Source organism: Pterocles gutturalis, unplaced genomic scaffold, assembly GCF_000699245.1.
Source record: "Pterocles gutturalis isolate BGI_N339 unplaced genomic scaffold, ASM69924v1 scaffold30306, whole genome shotgun sequence".
NCBI classification, from domain to species: Eukaryota; Metazoa; Chordata; class Aves; order Pterocliformes; family Pteroclidae; genus Pterocles; species Pterocles gutturalis.
Genome location: NW_010103956.1, coordinates 78,298 through 100,987, shown reverse-complemented (window position 1 = coordinate 100,987; position 22,690 = coordinate 78,298). Strand labels below are relative to the sequence as shown.

The following is a 22,690-nucleotide window of genomic DNA, read 5'->3' as shown; positions in this document are numbered from 1 at the left end:
CAGAAAATGGAAATCTTTGAAATCTTTCCTAATTAAGAGTGATTGTTTAGTATCCTCTGCATGTAGATGAACCAAAGGATTTTGTTATTCTAAGTTTCCAAAAAAACTGCCGACAAATGTTAAAATAATACAGCTTTTTCTTCAGAATTTCATTCAACAATGACCATGGTAAAGACCGAGTTGTGTTGATTTTGTTTTAATGATTTTGGAGTAACCATAAAATTAGATGAAACTTAAACAGCAGATACAAATGCCACACACGGTTCTTGATAGAAGGAAGAGCCTGTATCTTGGGAATCTTACTTTTCACACTGTGCTGCCTGTTTGTAGGACCTGTTACTACTGAGTGTATTGCACATTATGGTTATTGTTGTTAAGTTTTGTCACTGATGTCTAAGGTTACCATTTTTCAAGCCCCTCTTACCTTGACTGCATAATTGTTGAGAGGATCTTTTGCATAAGAAGCTGGGTAGTACACGGCATCGCCTGCCTCACAGCACGGCTTGTCACTGGTTAGCCTGAAATCCGACCAGCTGTCCACCCCGAATCGCAGCTGGTCTTTTTGTCCGGCCATGAACAAGTCTTCACATTTGAGTGCCAGCTTCTTCAGTGAATCGGCATGAAGGCTTCGGATTTTACCTACCACCTCTTCTCGGTTTTCAATTCCTCGATAAAGTGCTTGCCTTTGTGGCTTCTGGACACCTTTGCCCTGCTTAGTCTGTGAGATGCGTCTCCCTGTCAGAGACTCCATGCTATTAGAACACCGGTCCTTAATACTGATAGTGGTTAGGCTGGAAACACTGTTAGTTGCCGAGGTGGTTGCCCTTAGTTTTTCTGTAGGCCTGTCCAAGGAATCCCCCGACTCGTTGTCCAGCACCTTGAGCTCCAGGCTGACCGAGGAGCAGGCACTGCTTGCTTCCCAGTTGGTGTCAATGTCATAGGTGGGATTGGCCATAATGCACAGGTTGTTCTCCAGAGCCTGCTTCTGGAGATCTCTGGGAGTCGGCTCTGTGTTAGCTCTCAAAATTGTTTTCTTTGGCAGTGGAGGCGGTGTTGGCTGTAAGTTAATTGTTTCCTGGTCTACTAGTCCTCCAAAGGCAATGGCATCATCCAAAGCTCCCTTTGGCTGCCTTGGCTGTTTCGGAGGTATCATGGCCGCTCTAGACTGTCCTGTGTAATAAGAATAGTAATAGGAGATTAAAGTACTTTGCATCTGCTGCTCATATTTGCACTCTGCAAATAAGTTTAAGGAAGAAAAAAAAAGATGACTAGGACCCCACCAATACTGGAAGAAAACCTAAATACATATCTGAAAAGATTAACTAATTAGAAAGCAAACTGACCAAATCAGCATCGTGTGTCAGCGCTAGCATTACTGGCATTTTACGTCATGTGGGATTAATGACAAAAAGTGCAAGCAAAAACCAAAAGTCAATTTCAGTAATTATATGCAGCCTCCTGTAATTCCTTCTGCAGTCAATTGTCTAGAATAGTATTCCTTACTTCCTATGCAAACGTGCTAAAAGTAGGGGCGGATGCTGCTAAGTGGTGCCATGTACTGTTGCTTTGAGAGGTGCATTTCTCTGGCAGGTGAGGTGATCTTTTCTAATATATCCTCATAATAGTCTGCAAAGCACTTGGGATCACTTGGATTTGAAATGTGCAAAAGAGGCTGAAAGCAGTCTTTCAGAATGTAAACTAGAAAACTTCAGACACAAATTGTAATTGAGATACTGGTCACAGTTGGAAAGTCAGGATTGCCCTAGCAGATCCATGAGGTGAAAACAAGGAAGTTAAGCCAACTTTCACTCAAGATGACAAGTGTGTTGCCACTGCTTTCAATGAGAGTAGGATCATATTTTGAGAATACAAAAACATCTGTTTTGCCCTACAATTTAAAATTCGCAATCCCTCCCCTCAACCATACCTTCTCCTACCCATTTCCCTTAACTCACTTGCCATGAGTACCTTTGTTGGCAATATTATGTTCATAGATAACCTGGCCCAGATTCAGTCAAGAGATTCCAAACAGCAGGTTACATACATGAAAGTGTGGGATTTCCACTGACAGACTGGTTTCAAATATCTGTGTGTTTCTAGGGAAGACAAACTTCCTGTCATGTGTTTTGGATGGCTATTACAGAGAACAATTACATTTTATAACTGCTGGAATCCTTGGAAATGAAGAATAAATACATTACAATAATATGACAGAATAAAAAACCAATAAACAGACAATACAAATGACCAACTCGCTGCTCTGGGACAATTAAACAGTTGTTACTCATCAAAATGAGATTTTTCCAGTCTTAATAATCAACAGCTATTTTCAGAAAAATTATTTTATAATTTTTCTACTACTCCTGTGAGGTTCATTGACTATCATGGTAAGGTAGGAAGCCAATTTTTACAGTTGCAACACAGCGAACATGAAAGGGATGCTCTATATAATTGCAGCTGAGCATCTTTTCTAATAAGGGAACAGCACGTAGAAAGACACTACGACTATTTATAATATGTGCTGAATCCTTGTGAAGAGCAGACTGAACTGGAGCACTGAACCAAACTGGGGGGATGTCAGATTCAGAGTTGAATTACATCACTTTGGTCCATAATTAATAATAAATGATTTTGCAGTCTATGAAAGGGGAAAAAAGATAGCTTCCTTTACACTTTAAGATAAGTTGGTACAGTTTTTATGAATACTACAGAACCTAGTTTCTAGGCCAGGATGCATAAAAACCTGGAACGCTGGGTTTGAATGATGAAAAGGACTTCCTAATTTCAGAAGATCAGAGAGGACTGTATTTTTAAATGTATCCACAAATGGAATAGCATTGCCTCGCCTCTTGAATTCTTAACAGTCATTATCTTTTCAGTCATTCCCAGGAGACGACCTCACAAATGGAAATTGTATCTCTATCTTTTGTTTAAACTCAAGAAACCCTCAGAAGACCTTGTAGATTTAGTGATAAGCTTGGATATTCCAATGTTTAAAAACCTGAATTTTGAGCAGGAAATTCTATTAGCTTTGTACATGACTGATCATCAGGGAAGATTGCGTAGGACTACTCCCCTGGGTCATCACTTTTTAGCTACCACAAAGCAAAGATGTTCAAAGGCTAGAAATATTGGAGAATCCCTGCATACTTCTCTCAAATAATTGTCAAAGTTGCTTAGAAAAACATAACTCAGGGAACCCTCTACTGCTCCTTTCCAATCTTGGTGTTGCAGGGAGCATGCTCTACACTAGCAGCTCTTCCTCCCACCATGTGGTATGCTGCAGCACGTAACACTGGTGCCAGCTGAGCAGTACAGGAACTCTATCAGGTACCTGTGCGGAGACGAAGAGTGACATGATTTAGAGTCAAAAGCAGAATTGGTATCTGCATGCCAGACACACATCCAGATGCCACAGTCTTTTGCATAATCCTGACACAAGTTCATTTCTACTCTGTATCCAGTTTTCTTACTCATCCAAACACGTCTTCCATGATTGCTTACTCTTACAAAATCAATGACCAATGTACCTCTCCCCCCGGCAACATTCTGTGTTAAAGATCACTTGTCTGTTTTCTCATTCTTACCCTCTTCCCCACTATGCTAAAACAGCCTAACATTTTGAGAAAGGCTGTTCTTCCAGAAGGCAGTTTCTACATACGTGTTCTTGTGTGACTTGCTAATCCAAGGACTGCACAGATGCTAGAGGGAAACAGCAAAAAAACTAATTAGAGCAAGATGCACATCTCAGGCAGTAGCAGCAGAAGCCTTCTCCAAGGAAGGTAAGATTTATAACAGCATTTCTTTTTGATTCTCTTATTTTCTGTCTGCCTTAATGGCTCTGTCCTCCAAAAGCCATTCATACAGAAAAGTGGTGCCATTGCTTTTGCTAGGCGTTGCTTTTGCATAGCTATTGGAACTGCAACATCAAAACAGAATTGAAAAAGGTTTTCACAATCTGAAGTTGTCTTTGCAGATGTCTGGTGGGGGTGGCAGGATCCAGAGAACTGCATGTACAAGTCATTATGAAGTTACTTTTTCAAGTATTCTCAGCTGAGAAAAATGAGGCTGTAAAACATGTCATGTTACAGTATAGTTTCTCCCCACAAGAACAAATTTTCCATTTTGAAATCTATCCATCTGTATTACGTGTCTGAAAAGCTGCATATCTGGACTGTTTTTATGCTGAGTTCTTAATGCTGTGTATTTCTTTCATGCCCATTAGGCTAGTCTCTCCAGCTTTACCCCAAGCATGGCATAGTTCTGCATGTCCCATATTTTTATAAATGCATTGTCTAGCAAGGAAAAGGTTGTCTTAAATGTTATCCCTGTCAAAAGCAGAATAATGTTCTTTTGCATACAAGTATTGGCAGCAGATTTGCTTCTTTTTCCTGCCTGTCATTTCCTTCTTCCCTTGCATGCTTAAAACCCATAATTTCCTTACCCACTGCACATAGCCATTTCATGTTACAAAGTCCTGTTATAAAGGCTGATTAAAGTATTCACCAAGTAAAATCCACAGGTTGGCCACCTCCACTGTACAAATTCCCCCCCTCTACTCTTGTCCTAGTACTTTTTCCCCCGCCTTGTAGTTGGCTATGAATGATCCTTTGCAATCTGCATTTTTATTATAATCCAGAACCTGGAAAAGATTTCTCTGTATAAGTAGCAGACCAATGACACTGATCTTTAGTACCAGTACAAAATGCATAACTCCTTAATAACTCTTATCCTGACTGATATAAACAACCAAACCATAAGAACCCACAAATGTGTAAAAGTATCTTCCAACCACTGCAAAGCAACCAGCATGCTCCACAGCCCCAATGTCAACAAATGCAGTACATGTACAATACTATTGTATACAATTAGTCAGTACACAGATTTACACAAATGTGATTGTTAATCCTGTATTATACCCAGTTGTTTACACATTTAGCATTAATTTAATAGATAAAAATCTTACCAGAATGATAATATAACAGAAAGGAAAACTAACACTTGTTAACTAACGTTCATGATGCACCTCCAGTTTCTCACCCATAGTTTGAGACTGTGCACAGAACTACAGTAAGATGGGCTGCAGGTACAAGGGAAATAAAAACCTCAGCTGCAACAGCTTGTCTGCCTTGGTGACTTGTCAGGTCTTGCTGCCAGCCCTCCATCACACCATGTTAAAGATATTATCTGTACTAATTACATATGATACAAGATGCATCAGCCTGATACTGTAATCACTGTCTGTCACTGAACTGTCACCTTTAGTCAGCAATGATTTTGTTACCTTACTTGGAGCCGGGCTAAAGCACACTGCCCTGGTCTAATTACTGACTGAGGCAATGCTCCATGGCAGGTGCTGGGATTTGGGATTTTTTCCAGTATCAGCAATCACAAAACCTAGAAACTTAGTCTCCTTTTTTCACCTTTTCTGTAACTGTAAGGGGAAAAATAGCTGATAATAAAGTAACCTATTCTTTTTTAAATGATAGAAATACTATCCTGAGTCTATTGAGAATATCTCAGTCTACTTACAGTGATGCAAATTCAATCAAGTCAATTTACCCCAAAATTCAAAGATAGAAAAATGTAAAGATTTGTAAAGGAAAGGAAAGGATTTTAATAATCTAGTCTATTGTCTTCCTTATCATAAGCTACAGGGTTTACCTGAATGAACTTCTGCTAGAATAAGGGCACACCTCAAAAAAGAAACATCCAGGCCCTGCCTTACACATTTGAACATTTGTTTCTGCATCTAGATTCAAGTGGCAGCCACTGGATTTTGTTAAAACTGTTGACTGCTGATACCCAAGGTATTCCTCATCACAGTTCTGCTCACCACATGAGCATCCACGCCATGACCAAGTCAGACTCTGTTTCTTTGATAATCTGAAGAGATTCAGCTTCTTGACTTAGTCACTATAAAGTGCCTGTCACAATACTAAGCATTGTCAAAGCTTTTCTTTAGAGCCTGTACAATTTCTTTTTTAAACATTCTTCCTAAACCGTGGTTACCAGGGCTTGACTACGGCCATGGCATTTGCAGGGTAAAAATGAGATACACATAACTACTCTGCTCCTATTGAAGTTTCCTCCAGTTTATACACACATCCCGGGCTTTTTAATTCTATCATCATGGTGGGAGCTCAGGTTTCCTAAAAGCCCCAAGCCTTTTATGTTGTATCTGATTCCCAGAGGAGAATCCTCTATCTTGTAAGGCTTGCCTGTATTTTTTAATTTCTAGATGTAAGATTTTACATGTTAGATGAAATAACAAATACAGCCTATATTCTAGGGCTAGGGTGTATTTGTTATTTCATCTAACATGTAAAATTGAGCTATTATAAAATTTTGCATCTGCAATTTGGTTCCTGACAAATAATTGCAGGCACCCTTACAGTTCTTGCGGTCAGGACATAAACTGATGATAGGACAACTCCTGGGAGAACAGGGAAGGCCAAACCCAAATATATTTGGGGGGGGACCTGATATAAGCTGCTACCTGACTGCAGATGAAAATTGACTACAGCTTGCCATTATTTCTGATCATAAAATTTCACAAGGACATAGTATTATCTGCTTCTCAACTGTAGTGTGTAGCTATGAAAAGGTAACTGGAGATGCAATTGTAGTTGAAGCAGGAGTCAAATGTAACTTATTTACATTCCATATTCCCGTATTATCCTTTCAGTTACACACACCAATATTTGTTAATTCTACAAAATCTATTATTTTGTTGCTCAGGTGATGTAAGATGTGAAAGCAAGTAGGGATTATTCTATATTCCTAGTAATCTCTTGATAGCTATCTGAATTAGAAAGTGAGGTTGCTCAAGTAAACCAGAAAAAAGTTTGAACGGCAGCCAGAGAGCTCAGTGCCATTTAGGGCTGCATTGCTCTTAACAATAAGCAGTAAGCTTGCCAAGACAGACCAAGTCAAGCCTAAAAGTTAATTTAACTCCTTCATACCTAAAATTTACTTTGGTAAAAGCAAATCTGAAAGTGACCCACGGATGAGGAGAAGATTTTACATAAAATGCTAAGGGTTCAGTTTTATAGGGTTTTACAAAAGAGCATTCACACACAGGAACAATGCTGACAAAAACAAGGACTGATGGAAGTGATCACAGAATCACAGAAGCGTTTAGGTTGGAAGAGACCTGTTGAGGTGGTCAAGTCCAACCTTCCCTGCTTGGGCAGGGTCAGCTGGAGCAAGCTGTCCAGGACTATGTCCAGTTGGGTTTTGTGTATCTCCACAGACGGAGATTCCACGACTCTTCTCTGCAACCTGTTCCAGTGTTTAATGGTATTTTATTACATTTCCCATGAGTCTACTACTTCCAGTTTGTGAATTGCTGCAGGAATTAGAGAGGTCTACGGACAGAACATCTACCTCTGTACGATGAAGCAGTTGCCATCAAGTTGCCATCTTGCATAAGAAAACTGAGCTAAATTGAGCAAAGATTTAAACAGACTATTCACAATATCATTACTTTGGCTATGAAATGCAAGTAATCCCTTGACTGTATGAGCACTCTGGCTAAAACACAGCATTCTCACCATGAGGAATAAGTGATATTTCATACATTAAATGATGCTTTAGCTTAATCCTTTTATATGTCAGTCTGGTTAGGAACATGGGCTAACCATGCCATAAATAGTTTTAATGTATCTAAATCTACTGCCTGGATTCTATCTGTAATATAGCTATGTTCTAAATATAGAAAATATATAGATACTGATATATCTGTATGTCTCAATGAATTGAAAATAATTAATTACATCTTTGAATAATTCCACTATAAAAATAGAAATTTTAGTTTTCCTCCTTGAAGTTACAATTTTTTGGTAGGGGTTAGTATCATGCATGGGCAGGATATTTTCCCTTTATGCTTTATAAACAATACCTAAATAATGTTTCATTAGCAGGACACACTAATGTTCGCCACTAATTCACATTTAAGCAAAAAATTGCAACATTATCGCTAAATGTCTAAGGAATGTCTAAGGCACCTATGGGTTTAAAATTTAGTCCTTGATCCCTCAAACCTATGTGGACATGCCAAACCCCCGTACTTGTGAGCTATCTCAGTGCAGTTGGTTTACTCCTGTCCAAATCCTTAATAAGTTGGTATGCTTACAGGATTGGAGCCTTACTGAAAAACATGTAGTCAGATATTCTTGAATGTAAACAAATGAGAGATTTTTCTTCTTCTAAAAAATCTGGCTACAGGTATTCCTAAATTCACAGAACTTCAAATCAAAATGTTTTAGAGAATGAGGCTGGTAAGATTGATACTATATATCGGGAGATGCTTATTTGTCTTGCTTATCTTCCAGAGAAAATATGAGTCAGGAGTTCACTGACAGCTGAGTAGGCTGTGCAGTACCTTCAGGAAATTCACATCTTAAACTTCTCTGAAGGAGCAGAAGTAAACTCTCAGAGCAGGATAAAAAAGGTTTTAGTCAACCAAAGATTAACTACAAATATTTTGGCAGTTATTGATGCTCTAAAATAAGAAGTCCTATTGTTTGCTGAAGTTTGGAAAAATATTGAAATCACTTGTTGTTTCTAAAAAAATTTGCTCTGTATTTTAAACCTCTTCGATAAAAATTCCTCCAAATAGGTAAAACAATGTGTATTTTAAAAGTATTTGATATGTTTATCATTATGGACAATTAAAAGATAGTTTCAAAGTTACAGGAAAGAAAACCTTTGAGTTTGTTGAATCTTTGCTTTCTTGGTTGTGTATCTCACAATGAGACAATATAATTTTATTCTCTATAAATTACATATTAAAAAGTTTGTCTCTAAAAACTAACCTTATGAAAGTGTACTGAGTTGTTCAGAAGACAAGGTTCTTCACAGCCTGGAAAGGTGTCCAAAATCTGATCTAATTTAAATTTTCTTCTACAAGAATACACTTACCTAAATTGCTGTATGTAGCACTGCAAGGATTTAAGTCCGGAGAATGTGGAGCTTCTTCCTTTTCTTCCTCCCCCTGTGGGACACGGACAGATGATACTGGTATGACCGAGGCACTGCCACCATTGTCCTGCTTCACAAACACGGCTCTAGGAACACGAGGGGATAAATCCTCCAGTGTTGGATCATCAGGCACTTGACTGAAACAAACAAGAGAAAAATCACCTGGAGACCAAAGCTACTAGATCCTACTGGCAACATACCACACTTTGCATTAAATATCTTCAGGAAAGGGAACGAACTGGTAAACAAAAAAAGCTCCTTTCGCCCTCCTTTTTTTAAGAACAACTTTCTACTATATTTATTTTCCTTACCAAGAAGAAAAAAACTTTTGACTGAAATGGTAACGTGTAGTAGTTAATGTCTTTCATACAAAAGGGATAATAAAGTGTTTTACAGCTGACTACAATCAACATATGTATGCAGGCATGATTCTGCATAACATGTGCAGGACTCATAGAACAGCAGCAGAGTTTAAGGTGCTTTTTGCCAATAAGAATAATTTTGCTTTAATCAAAGATACCAAGGTATAGCAGAGGGACTGTTAAGTCTTAATATATGCATAAAATTTTAATGATACATTTTCATATAGTGATAGGATTTTGGGAAGTGACACCTTGGGAAACAGACCAGTAGCTCATCTAAGCAAGTAATCTGTTTCCCATATAAAATTCTCCAGGATTAAAATCCTTCTGCATTAGGCCAATTGCAAAAGGCCAAGAAGACACTCCTCTGTGCTCACTCTTCACTATGAAGTTTTAAAAAAACTGTGATGACTTATAGTACAAAGCTGTGAAAATCATGGATTAAATCAGTTTCCATAGATTTTATATATATATATATATATGACGTTCAGGTTTATTCATAAAACGCCAATCCTACTGAAAACATAGAGCAATTTTCAATAATATGCCACATGTTAAAAATATGTCTTACCTTTATGCTCTCTCACAAAAACAAATACTCGTTATAGGCCAGATTTTAAGAGCGTTCACTAGCTGTCATTATTTCAGCAAATAGAACAGCAAGAATTTTAAGTACTTTTGACTTCCATAAGGGATAAGAACTTCCTTCAAAAGATGATCACCACATCATACAGATATTTAATTTCTGTGGTAAAGATTTAAAACTTAATATAACTTCCGAAGAAGAGAAAAATTATGTAGTTTCCATAATTCAAATCCTTATAGTGGAAAGAGAAGTTATATCCTCAAAAGAATTAACATAAATTATAGGCAAACGTCTCTCTATGCCAAAGCTACAATACTGAAAATCACGGTACACAATCTTCTAGTAATCCCAGACTACAAAGATTAAAACATGCCAATGCTTTGCATATCACAAGACTCCATGTATGGTGCAGTGCGCAGCACATGCTGTTTCTACCAAGACTCATGAATTTTAACTGCAGGCTGATACAAACAATACTCATTAGAACTTGTTAGTAAAAGAGAAAAAAATAGCATAAGTTCAAAAAGATATAATCTTCAATCAGCATACACTTTTTTGTTCATTTTTAGTACCATGCATAGGAATGGTGTGAGGAACATTCCATGGGCCGTATATATATCCATATTAAAGAGTTAACCTAATATAATTTCAGAGTAAAGCACACATAAAATTAAAGCAGTTAACAAGGCTCTCAAGATGATGAGAAATTAAAGACTTGTAGTTGTTGTAAATCATATATGTACCTGCATTCCTCAATACAAATGTTTTCTTTAAGAAGTAAGTTTCCAGCAGCTTTAGAGTTCTGTCATTGCCACAAACCAGGAATTATCATATCTTAAAGTGATTTTTTAGTATCTATTGGTGAGGTACAGAACAGACTCATTCTCCAAACCAGATACATGCAAGCTCATACGCTAAACCTAAGCTCAGAAGCATTTTGCCAAAGTAAACCAACAGCTAGAAAGGAAGAAAGAAAAAAATACCAACTCACCCACTGTACTCACTCACACAATTCCCCATTAAAGGAAATTCTTTCAGGGCCTTCTTGAGTCTTTTAATCATGTCTTGAAACTCTGGCGAGCCATTGATTCCACAGTGTTCTGATGTGCTACAAGTTGTGCAAGCTGTAAGCAACAGGGCTGAACTCTGCACAGAGTGATACACCTACTGCACCTTCATGTTTACCTTCGGGGGTTGGTCCCAGGACTTGCCAAAGTGCCCCAGGAAACCAGTGAGTTACAGCCCTGCCTTCTTAACTCTTCCACTCCCTTCGTGGATGGAAAACAGTTCAGTCTGCTACATCACTCTTTTGGTATGACAACTATGGTCTTAGTCATGTTAATTAGTTAAGGAAAAGCAGGTTCAAATTTCAAGAGGAGTTAAGAACTTGGACTAACCTACTCTTAAAACTAAGTGAATATCTCAGCTCTGCATTACAACCAGTTCTAGTGTCTGAATCTAACACATTTTAAATAACAGCAATTAGATATAAGGCCATGAAATCTGTGGGGAAATGCTTCCCTGTAGCTTAACAGTAAAGACAGAGAGATCAAGCCTACATACGCAGTGCAGTGACTCAACGAGCAAAATGCCAACCCATAATCAGCGCCCACAGAACATAAAAGGAACAAAAGGGGAAAAAACATCGTCACTCAGTAAGCTACGAGAACCAAATTCCAAATTGCTTTTGCTTCATTACATTGTCTAAACAGTTAAAACTACTAGTTTTTGGGAAGAGTAGAGCAGCTGATAAACAAGCAATTCTCGGAGATTAGAACCATTCAAGCCTGATAACTTCGTATCTGCTTGTTGATAGCAAGTAATATTGAAAGCTATCTCCTTATTTGGGATGTTTATAGGTATTTTGCCAGGATGGATTCTTTGATGCCTTGCATAAGAGCACATATTTAGCTTTTACCATAGTGGGCGCAGCCTCCTCTGTCCAAACCTTTTTCTTTTCCCTTTTTTTATTTCAAAAACAAACTTCATAGGAAATGAATTGCCTTAAAGAACTCTGCATCTGTGGCTGAAACTAAAGAACTATTTAGTTAATGGAGGGAGCAGCCCTCCGCACTTAGAGAACACATTTGTTTCCCTAAAAAGCTGAGATTACATGCAGCAAAAAAACTTGCCATAAAATGACTGTCCTTCAGATAATGTATTCATGTACCTGTCATTCACATGTGCACAAGCTTAAGATTGTTTTAAAAGTGCTTGGGTTTTTTGTTTTATTTTGTTTTGGTTTTTTTCCTGCAGGGACAAATGCCCCTAACTCTTTCCTTCCGGCTCTCTTCCTTCACAGTTTTTGGAGGATAGCCAGAAGATGATGTGGTCTAACTTGCCTCAGTCTTTTGGGAACAGTGAGAATCCAGAAAGCAGCCTGTGCATAGTGTGTTAATTTTGGTAAGGACAGTGGAATCATAGCTATTGTGTGAGCTGTATTTTCCTCTATTCAGAGCACATCTTCTCAATTAGAGTGATTAATAAACAGTAATGAATACAAGGGAGATAAAATAGCATACTTATATGAAGTGTTTCTGAGAGTGCATTCCTGAATTCAGGTCAGATCTAGAGGTCAAGCTGAGGGAATACAGCTCTGTGTAAGGCAGCACCTAAGTCCAAGTGGCAGAAATTAGTGACAGAAACACAGAGAAGAGCTGATGTGGCCTCAGACCCAGCTGAGACTCTGATCTCCTCCCTGAGCGGACACCAGCAAAGCAGTAATCAATGGTAGTCATACAGTTTGAGATGAGAGTGCCCAACAAGGAAGATGACTCAGTTTTACACAAAAATATCTGTGTAATTTGTAGCTATATTTAGTTCAAAAGAGGCCCCTTTGAGATGCCCTCAGGCCCTACACTTTTAAGACAATAAAGCTGATATAAAGCCTAAATTGACTGAATAATACTTGAGGAGAAATGCAGAGAGGTTAATGGCTTGAGGGCGGTCAAAGGCCCCCTTACATAGGAACTTCTACTCAGAACACAAACCACTGCATTTCCGCAAAACACTGAGCAAAGATGATCAGCGCCCAGGTTTCAGTCCCATTATGTTATGGGGACAGGAAACACATTCCAGTGGCTCATGCAGTTCAGTTCCTCAGCACCACCACTAGCCAGAAATAGCCACTCTTAAGTGGAAAAGGAAAGTGAAGGGAAGTGAAAGAAACATCTCAAAGGACGATCTGAAATAACTAAGCCATGCAGTTTATTTCTAATTATTTAGAAGTTGGCTTAGTCCTGAAGCAAGAGAATTTACATATGTATATTTGAAATCTTGTATAATGCGATGTTTGCGTGGATAAAGGCAATACATTTGATAATCCAGTAAAGACATCCTGCTAAGCTCTTTAGTGTCAGTGAAACTTAATGGCAATGAGTTCCACAGATTAACTGTGCATTATTAAACCAGACATTTTTCTTTATCCATTTTAAGTTCTCAGTCTTTCCATTTTACAGACTGTATTAGAGGAGTTAAGAAAAATAATACATGATCTACCATTTCTTAATCTAAATTTATAAAATAATAAATGGTAAAATCCCTTCTACTTGGTTCTTTAACAGTCCTCAGTGTTTACAAATTTTCATATGAAGTGTTACCAAGGTTCTTGCTTAATGAACATGCATAATTTCAAATTCTGTTAGCACAGAGATGTTCTAGAGAAAAATCTCACAAGTTTTTCATTGATGAAACAGGATAAGAGAGATGGCTAATGCTTTTAAGAGCAATGTTGAGCACTGCTAAGTAAGGTAGATAAACCTTGCTGAGTTAGACAAAAGCCAATCAAGATAGATTTGAGGAGAAGGGGGAGTTCATAGTCCACCTGAACTTCCCAGGTCAGAATTTATCCTTTTTTCACTCAAGCTAGAATTTTCTTTTCAGCTACAACATCCTTGAATTCTCCTCACCAACCTATGCAAGTGACACTTAAAAGGTTTTGGATTCAGGTGAGAACTTTACCTTAAGACTTACACAAGAGGTCCTCTAAACTGGAAAGGAGTTTGTTTTAAACAGAGGCCTACTGTGATTTAAAAGGTTTTGTTCTCAAGTAGTTTCTGAAGCAGCTGTGGAATCTGTAGGATTGGATCACTGACAAGAAAGTGGAATGTGGCAGTGGTGGTTATTCCTGCCTGTGTCTGGATTTGATCCTGATCTTAATACATGGCTACAGTTTTGAAAAACAATTATTCCAGTTGTTTTTACCGAGTAATGTGTTACAACATTAATATTCCTCTAGATATTCAGAGCACTCAGAGTAATTTCATGGCTCCTGTCCCACTGAATCAGGAGAGCCTACATGTAAGCTCCACGCCCTGCACTGCTCAGGTTCTCAGCCCAGGCCACAGATGATGTGCACTGTGGCACATCCCTATCCCCAGTCACCTATTTTTTTTTCCTTAAATAACAGTTAATGGCATAACAGAAATTACTAAAAAAACCACTTAAGAAATAACCTATTTGGGGCCTTTAACTCTTGGTGATCTGAATCACCCAACTGAAAAGATCTTTCTCCATTGCCTGTGTATGGAAATGCCATTCCTAACTCAGATCCTGGGAAACCGGCTGGCTTACTGTAACTTAAAGCAAACAGTGTGAGCAGTCCTCAACAACTTGAAGGCAATCAGCACAACAAAAAGCATTTGAGGGATGCTTACACTACTGAAATGCTTCCATGGTAAGGCAGGAACCGTGCAAGTCTTTGGCCAATTTTCTAAAAGATTCTCATCTGTCACTAACTTTTAGGTTAATTTCAGGAGCAGCAATCTGGCTGGAAGTTACTCAAGGTGAACTATTGTACAATGAGTGTGCCGCTGGGGTAAGATTTGAAGGATAAGAAGCCATTTCCAAAAGCTTTGCTATCTACATCCTCCGATAAGTATAAAGCCCGTGGAAGTGCCCAGTGAAATGCCCAGGGGCTATTTTCACAAAAAATAGTCTTAAAAGAACACAAAGTGCTGATGTAGTGTGTAACTGCAATAGAGAAGCATGCTTTTAAGAAAAGTACAAATCTTTAAAATGCATGTGTGTGTGTGTATACACACACATGCACATAATAAGCATTTCACTCCTTTTGGAAGAAAGATATAACAACAGGATAGTTATGTTCCATAGCTATGGAACAACAGTCGTCATCTCTATGGTTTATTAGCTGATTTTCAAATCCTTTTGACAAAGTTACCATCATTTTAGATTGGTAATCCCAACTTTAGCTATCAATAAATGCTTTCTTATCTAAATCAGAATGGAATGAATATACAGCCCTCACTACGCAAAGGAAGTATTTCAGTAAACTTACAGTTTTACCTTTAGTTCATCCAAGTCTGGCCCAGAGATCCTATAAAGGAAAGTTATGGCTGAGCTGTAGCAATGAAAGGAAACTATTCAGTTTAATACGTAACTGAAATGGAAAGGGCCGGGCACAAATCAGTTGTACCTTGATTTACAACGGCACTGCCACCTAAAACAGTGCTGAATGAGGCTTTAGTTCAGATCTGATGTGGTTTATGAAGACAGGAAAGGAAGAATCAAAAGGTTGTGCTGCAGTTTTATTTTAGGAAACATCTCAATCTAAAGAGTTGCTACTGGGTATAAGCAGTGGTCTCTTAATGAAGAAGAGAAACCTTTATCTTGTGAAATTCCAATAGCAACAGCCTGATCTGCTACATAACAAAGCCTTTGAAGAATCTTTTTTTAAAACTTCTCTGTGGATTTCACAGTGTGCTGTACCACCTTACAATGAATTAGGCCAGAAATATGTTATCTTTTTAGATGTCAGTTTCAGGTTTTGCCTGAGAACAACTGCTGCATTCTAAGAACACCCTCTTTTCATTCCAATTAGTGATAAAACTGATGTGACTGCTAATTTTTAGCAAAAATTAATCAATCTACAATTTTTTGGTAAATTAAATACATTAGTATTTGCTAGCTCCTTTTGAACCATCATATGTGCATCCTGGCGCCAAACAGAAAGAAACAAGCACGTGGATAAAACAACACCAAGTTCTTTTGTATAAGAGAGATAGTTTCCAGCTTTTCAAAGATCTGAGTAATTTGTAGTGCTGTTCAAAGGGCAAAACTGACCTTTCTTGAACTTTAAATACATTCAGCCCTGTTTTGTGGTTATGTTATCCATCTTTAGCAGCTATGTTATACTGCAAAGCAAGGAAATATTGTATCTTCATTTAATTTGCATTCAAGACCCCCTGGTAATCTGACATTTTTAAAGCTTATCTTATTTTCCAGGTCATCGGTTTGGTTTTTCAGTGAGCTTACTGTTGTTAGAAAAGTGTCACATTCATTGATTGCTATCTTCATGTCTTGTTTTCCTTTAAACTTCTGCAAGCTTCACTGAAGATTATAAACATGTTTTCCCTGCACATACTTTAGCCCAAATTAACACTAACCTGAACACTAACTACTAACACACCTGAAGAGTTAATGCAGATATTGCATTGTCTGTTATGTCTCCTGCTTGTGCAAAAAAAAGAAAGTTGACAACCCTGATTCTCATCTACTGGAATACAAAAAACAAAAGCCAAACCCCTTAAACAAAATCAACTTCATTTTTTGGCACTAGACAGTTTCACTCAGTCTCTTTAAAAATATTAAAAATTAAGTAAAAACCCCAAACAACTTAAGATATCAAATTGCATCAAGGTAACTGAACATAAGAACTGAAGGATAAAGATATAAACTGTTCAGGGTTCCCCCAATGTATTTCTCAGTGTATTTTCTTTGAAATCTGTAGAAACCATACAACAATATTGTTAGAGAGAAGAGATTCTAATTCTAAAATTTGGAAAATTCTAATTTTCACTAGGGAAAAATGTGTGAGATATGGTTTTAACCAATATCACCATGACTTGCAGAAAAATGAAGTGCAAACATACTTTTCGGAATAAGTGAACAAGATAGGAGAGAATGACCAATTGCCTTCAACAGTAAGGGCAGAAGGCATTCCAGTAATAGTGCAAAAATATAAACCAGGCAACAGCACCATCTCTAGGGTAGTCAAAGAACAAAGGACAACCATGACCACAGCCTGTGATTGCCCTTTTACCAGTGAGACAGCAGCTTCTCCTGCCTGACAGCTCCCCTGTCAGATCAGCCAATCGATCTGCCTGAAAAACAACTGCAAAGTGATTTTTCACTGGCATTACTTCCCCCTTCTGGTTCACCACAGGCGACCACATGAACCGTCTTGCCAGCACAAGAGTGGGGCACTATGGAGGTGGGAGCAGATGAATCTCCTGATGGCAATGTACTCAGTAATAATGCAAAAAAAAAAAAAAAAAAATTGGTACAACCTCATTTTCTGTAGGTTCCCCTGGAGATAACAGAACAAATAGGTTCCTCTGAAGGGAAGCTGAGAGCACAAACTTCTCCAGTCCTTTAATTTGCTCTCTAAAGCTGCCTACTTCTCCCCATTTAATTTAGGGTAAGTCTAGAGAGACTAGACCACTATCAAGGGTTATTCTAGCCCTGGGCACATTCCCCACTCTCTTCAGCCTTGAACTGTAATATGCCCTGAAAATACAGGGACACCCCTTTTGTCATCACCCACCCCCGGATTGTGGCACTGTACATCTTGCAGGGACGCAGAAGGCTAACAGCTCCTATTGACTTTAATAGTTTGTGAAAGTGCTTGATGTTTCTGAAACTCACACACACTATTTGTACTGGGATTTTTTTTTAACCCCATTTGTTAATTTTAATGTACTTTTATCTTTTTTTTTCTTAAATTAAAGTCTTGACCCTGAGATTGTGGTTCATCCAGCTCTGCAGAAACAGACAGTACAGTAAGGTTTTGGAGACCATCCTATCTTGTATTTGGGGCAGTTACTTCAAATGTAAATCTACAGAAACCAGCTTTACATCATACTATGATTAACCCTATCAACACCTTATATTAGAAAACCCAAAGCTGTCCCTGTCTGACAAAAAGCAAACAGTCTGAAAAGTAGACGTGATCTTCATCATGTGAATGCTATGTCAGTATTCCCAAGACGTGAGACTGAAGCGCTTTAATTACACGTGGTGCAAATGGTCACTCTTGGTTACTTTAAGACATAGTTATTTTCCTTTAAGGCAAGCAGCAGCCAGTTTATGGTGAAGTCAAACTATGCTTATGCTGAAATTTCTGTTACTTAAAGTCAACTTTAAAACCATTTTAACGAAATATCACTGCAACTTCCTTGTACCGACAACAGAGATAGAAAAAACAAAGAACACTGCCATGATACATATTCTGAGGCTTGCATATAGCTCAAACTTTCCAAAATTTTTCATTTCCTATCACTAGGTTGTTGTTATAATGAATTAAATAATGGAAGTTTGAAGCTGTTTTGGAATTGGTTGGTATAATAATGTTGGAAGCCATATTCCAATCCATTGACAGCTGTGGTCTGTACCCAGGGAAATGTATACTGTGGCCACGTGACTGATGGAAACATGTCTCGAGGCCTCTCAGGTTATGCACTGTCATGAGCTGTAGGAACTCAGCGGTATGTTGAAAACAGTGCATACCTGGAAATAAACACAGTTCTTCGTGTTCAGAGACAACCAAGAAAGCATGTGTACCATTGATAAGGGAACAGACCTTTAAACCAACACAGTCCTAAAATGTTCAACTACCATGAGCTTAAAGGAGTAAAATAAGTATCTACTGGCCAACTACTTTCACAGAAATTGAAACAACAAATAATTTCAGTAAATTCTGATTTTAAAAAATTAAAAATAAAACCTCTGAACAAAATTGTCAGGCAGAAATGGAGCAACCAGCTCTACTGAATCCAATACTGTTAGGGGACAAAGTATATTCATTGCTAAAGGCCTTGCAAAAGGGAGATAGATTATTTCACAGATAATCTAATTTTATTATTACTTTTTTACATGGTTCATTTTGAGAGTGCTGCAGTGATGTTGCGGTATAGCATCAAGTTAATTAGCATCTCTTGTATTCCTGAGTATGTAAGATAACATTAGCACACCACCTTTTATGAGTCACTGATCTTTTAATTTATACTATACTTTTCAATTGTTGCCTTCTATTTCTGCACAGAAATTCTTTAGTTTCCTATAACATAAGAACACTTCCTTAAACTAGAAATTCAGGAAAATGTCTCTCATTCAATGTAATGTGGCTATTGGGACACCCCAGTGAACTTGCAATACAAACGCCAAATATCAGGTACTGTTTCTAGTAATTTTTATCTTCTCTGATATCCAATATGATGCAAAGATTTTTAAAAAATATGCTTTAAGTTCATTAAAATAAATACACTTTTAAAAAACTACAGTTAATGTAATAAAACCCCTTAATTTCTTGCATTTTCAGCAGTATATACAGGACAGTTCACAACTGAGTAAAGGACTAAAAAAGATGAGCAGATTACCTGGGGATTTTCTTGGGAATCTGAGGTGGTGACGAATGGCTTGCTATGGTCTGCTCAGAGCTTTCTGGAGACTTCTCCTGCGTTTCTCCTTTGTCTTTTGCTAGTGCATCTGCGATAGCAGACTCCACTCCCCCCTTGTTTGGATGGTCAGCCTTTGGTTCACCTTGTGCCGGTTCACATCTATACATGAAAACAATCGATGGCTTCTCACTGGAGTCTGACTTTGCCTCACTGAACCAGTGATGACGTTGAACTGGAGGAGGGGGTAGCATATGTATAACAGTTCCATCAAGACCCACCAATTTTCCTTTCTCTCTTTCTTTCTCTTTGTCTTCCTCGTCATCAGTTTTCCTGCGGCGGAAGAAGCTCTTAAATGATATCCAGCGTTTGGGTTTTGCATCAGCAGCCCGGCGACCTTCTGAATGAAGGATTGACTCAGCCTCTGTTGACCTGGTGGGACTGTTTGGTTTGGTCCAATTGCTGAAATGTCTTTGCAACAAGTTACTTGCATGGTAGGGTGAAGAAGTGGAGCGTGGAGGAGGAAATGGCGGTGCTTGCTCTGTTTTGGGACTTGTGGCATTTGGGGTGGCTCTCACTGGCTTTGGAGAGTGAGCGGCAACTGGCTGTGAAAGTGAATCTTTTTGCATTTTAATGGCAGTGTTTTCCACCGTCTTGGATGACTCTATTTCAGACTGGGACGTAAACAGAGATTTGGGTCGTACCAGGGTGGTTTTAGTAGCATCTGCATCAGGGGGTAAGGAATACAGTTCTTCTACGCTACAGGACTTGGGTCCAGACTGAGGAGTTTCTGGAGGAGACTGTGGAGGCTGGATAGAAGCCACAATCTGTGAAAGCACCGTGCTTGCATTCTCTCTGCTGCTGCTGCCAACAGAAGCCTCTGGTGTTACGTCTATTTTTGCTGCAGGCTCTTGTGTTGACTTTTGAACTCTTGGTGGGGAGCTGTGGTCAGAACTCTGACTTCTCTGTGGCGATATCTGACTTTTACTGAGGCAGCTATTAAACTCTTGGACCTTCTGAGCCACAGAACCCAGCCTGCATTCAGAACTATTAGTCACCCCCTTCGCTTGGGGAAATTCACTGGGTTTGCTTCCTATGGTTTCGGTCATTTTGCTTTCTGTTTCTATTTCTTCGTATGTGTGGCTTATTACACTAGTAGTTTTATCTTTGATGGACAGCTCTCCGCTGGTCCCTAGAAAACTTTTATAGATAGCCAGGTTATCATATGCATTTGGATTGATTACAATAGGAACTTTAATAGCGTTTTTGGAACTCTTAGCGTAAGTGGGCTCATCATGAATGATAATAGGAAAAGGGGGCATGCCAGCATTATTGTAACTGTTGAATTTTATCTCAGATAAATTGGGAGACTTAACTGGGATAGTTTTTGAAGAAATGTTTGTAGCTGTAGGTGAAGTGGGAGCTGACTTGTGGCTTGTCTTCCTGGGAGGAACAGAAGGTCCTGAGCTGTTTGCAACTAACTCCACCTTAGGTATCTTCTGTCTTGGACTAGTACTGGAAGTCCACACTTCTTGATATCTGATTGCACTGGATTTTTTCAGATTAGCATTTACTCGTACGGGTGATGCTGCAGAGGATGTAATAGGTGTGCCTGGAGTTACTGGTGAGCTGGGGTTAGATGGTGTATTTTTGGTTTCTGAGTTTTCTGTCTGATTCTCTTTACATTCATTGGTCATGGCAGCTGATACATCTACTATGGTATATGGCTTGCAAACTGGTTGTTCCATATTCACCACCCTGTAAGGCTTAGCTTGCTCTTCCACAGGCACCAGATTTATAGTTACAGCCTGACCAGCAACATCTGAAGAACTTTTATTCTCTTGCTTATCAGTCTGCACAGCAATTTTGCCATCCTTCTCTTCCAGTCGAAGTGCAAGGACTGCCTTGTGAGTTTCTAGACTTTTCGGAAGATTTTTGGGAGCTTTTGACACATCCTTCACTTGTTGATTATCACAAAGACTTTCATATTCTGGTTCAATCAATTTGAGGTCCTGAGGAGTACTGGGAGATAACCCTCCATTACAGAGCTTCTGTGAAGAACTGCTGGTTGTTCCAGAGCGAGACTCTTCTGTCAGAGAAGAATCAGGAGATGTAGAATCAGAAGATGCCATGCTCTGCATACTTTCTTGCCCATAAAGAATCACAGTCTCTTCCCCGTAACCATTTAAAATTTCATCGTAACTGTCGTCGTAATCTACTGCACAGATCCGCTGGAGAGACTTGTTTCTAAGGGGCACTGTGTTCCATTTTTTGTCAACACAGAACTGAACAGGAGATAGGGTGTTAGCTCTAAAATTAGCAAAGCGAGGTTGGCCCCTCATACGAATTTCCATTGCTAGCAACTCTTCATCACTTTCATCCCAGCTCTCATGCTCTTCTTGCATGCTGCCAAAAAACGTGTCATCCTCACTTTCATCTCCGCTGGAGAACTCTGGATAACAGAAACGTCCACCTTCATTGCTTATTACTTCAGTGCTTCCACTCAGAATAACGTGCTTACTGTGTGAATCCTTCATTCCACCCATCATGCAGCTTGGAGGGATCTTTCTTTCTAATGACCTTTTATAACAGCTATTTATTCTTCCCAAGAAAGTTTCTCTTGAGTTCATTTCGTTTCCACTTAGCTGAGGTGTGGTATCCAAACCCGCAATCTCCTTCAGAACTTCTGTCAGTCCGTTATTATTGTTATTGGGTATTTTACCTACACCATCCTTGTTGCCATAAGGCCTATGAACATGGCTATAACCTTCAATTTCATCCTCATTATTATTGTTCAGTGGTTTTTTGTTCAGGACAGCTTTGTTTTGGTTCCAGCCTGCAGGCACAGGTTTATTCTCACAATGATCTGGTGTGCTGATCTCACCGCATATACCCTGCCCATCTACTACCATCATGGTGGGTTTCACAGCTATCGTGGGTTTCTTTGCCACAGGCGGTCGGAAGTTTCCTGTATTTCTCCCACGATGGCTGGTACTTTGGTTTGCATTGGTTTTCAGATTTCCATGTGAGAGGGTTTTTTTTTCAGACACTGGAGGTAACTGATGCAAGCTTTTGGGCTTGAAGCAGTTCTTACATTCACCAGGTTTCCAGACGTGTTCAGTGAAAGTGTTGCAAGCAGACATTTTCCCAGAGCTTTGTGCTTGATGCTGTGCTGTTCAGTGCACGGTAAGAATTTCATCCATATGTTTCCATGCTTTTCACTTACTATGGCTACGGTTTTGGGCAGCGATCATTCTGAAACACAAAAGAGAATGAGGATAAGAATGGGCAAAAAGCAGGCTGGCCACTATACTTACATTTTCTACACTGTGAACAGAGTAAGC

The 22,690-nt window shown here is 38.9% G+C and overlaps 1 protein-coding gene across 1 annotated transcript; it reads right to left on the bottom strand.

Moving 5' to 3' along the window:
* Nucleotides 1-409: 409 nt before the first annotated feature.
* PEAK1 (pseudopodium-enriched atypical kinase 1) lies at nt 410-22,489 on the bottom strand. Its single transcript, XM_010086912.1, has 3 exons — nt 19,329-22,489; nt 8,926-9,122; nt 410-1,170 (listed from the first exon to the last, which is right to left on the bottom strand). Exons 1-3 carry the CDS (start codon nt 22,487-22,489, stop codon nt 410-412), a joined length of 4,119 nt encoding a protein of 1,372 aa, XP_010085214.1.
* Between the last annotated feature and the right edge of the window lie 201 nt (nt 22,490-22,690).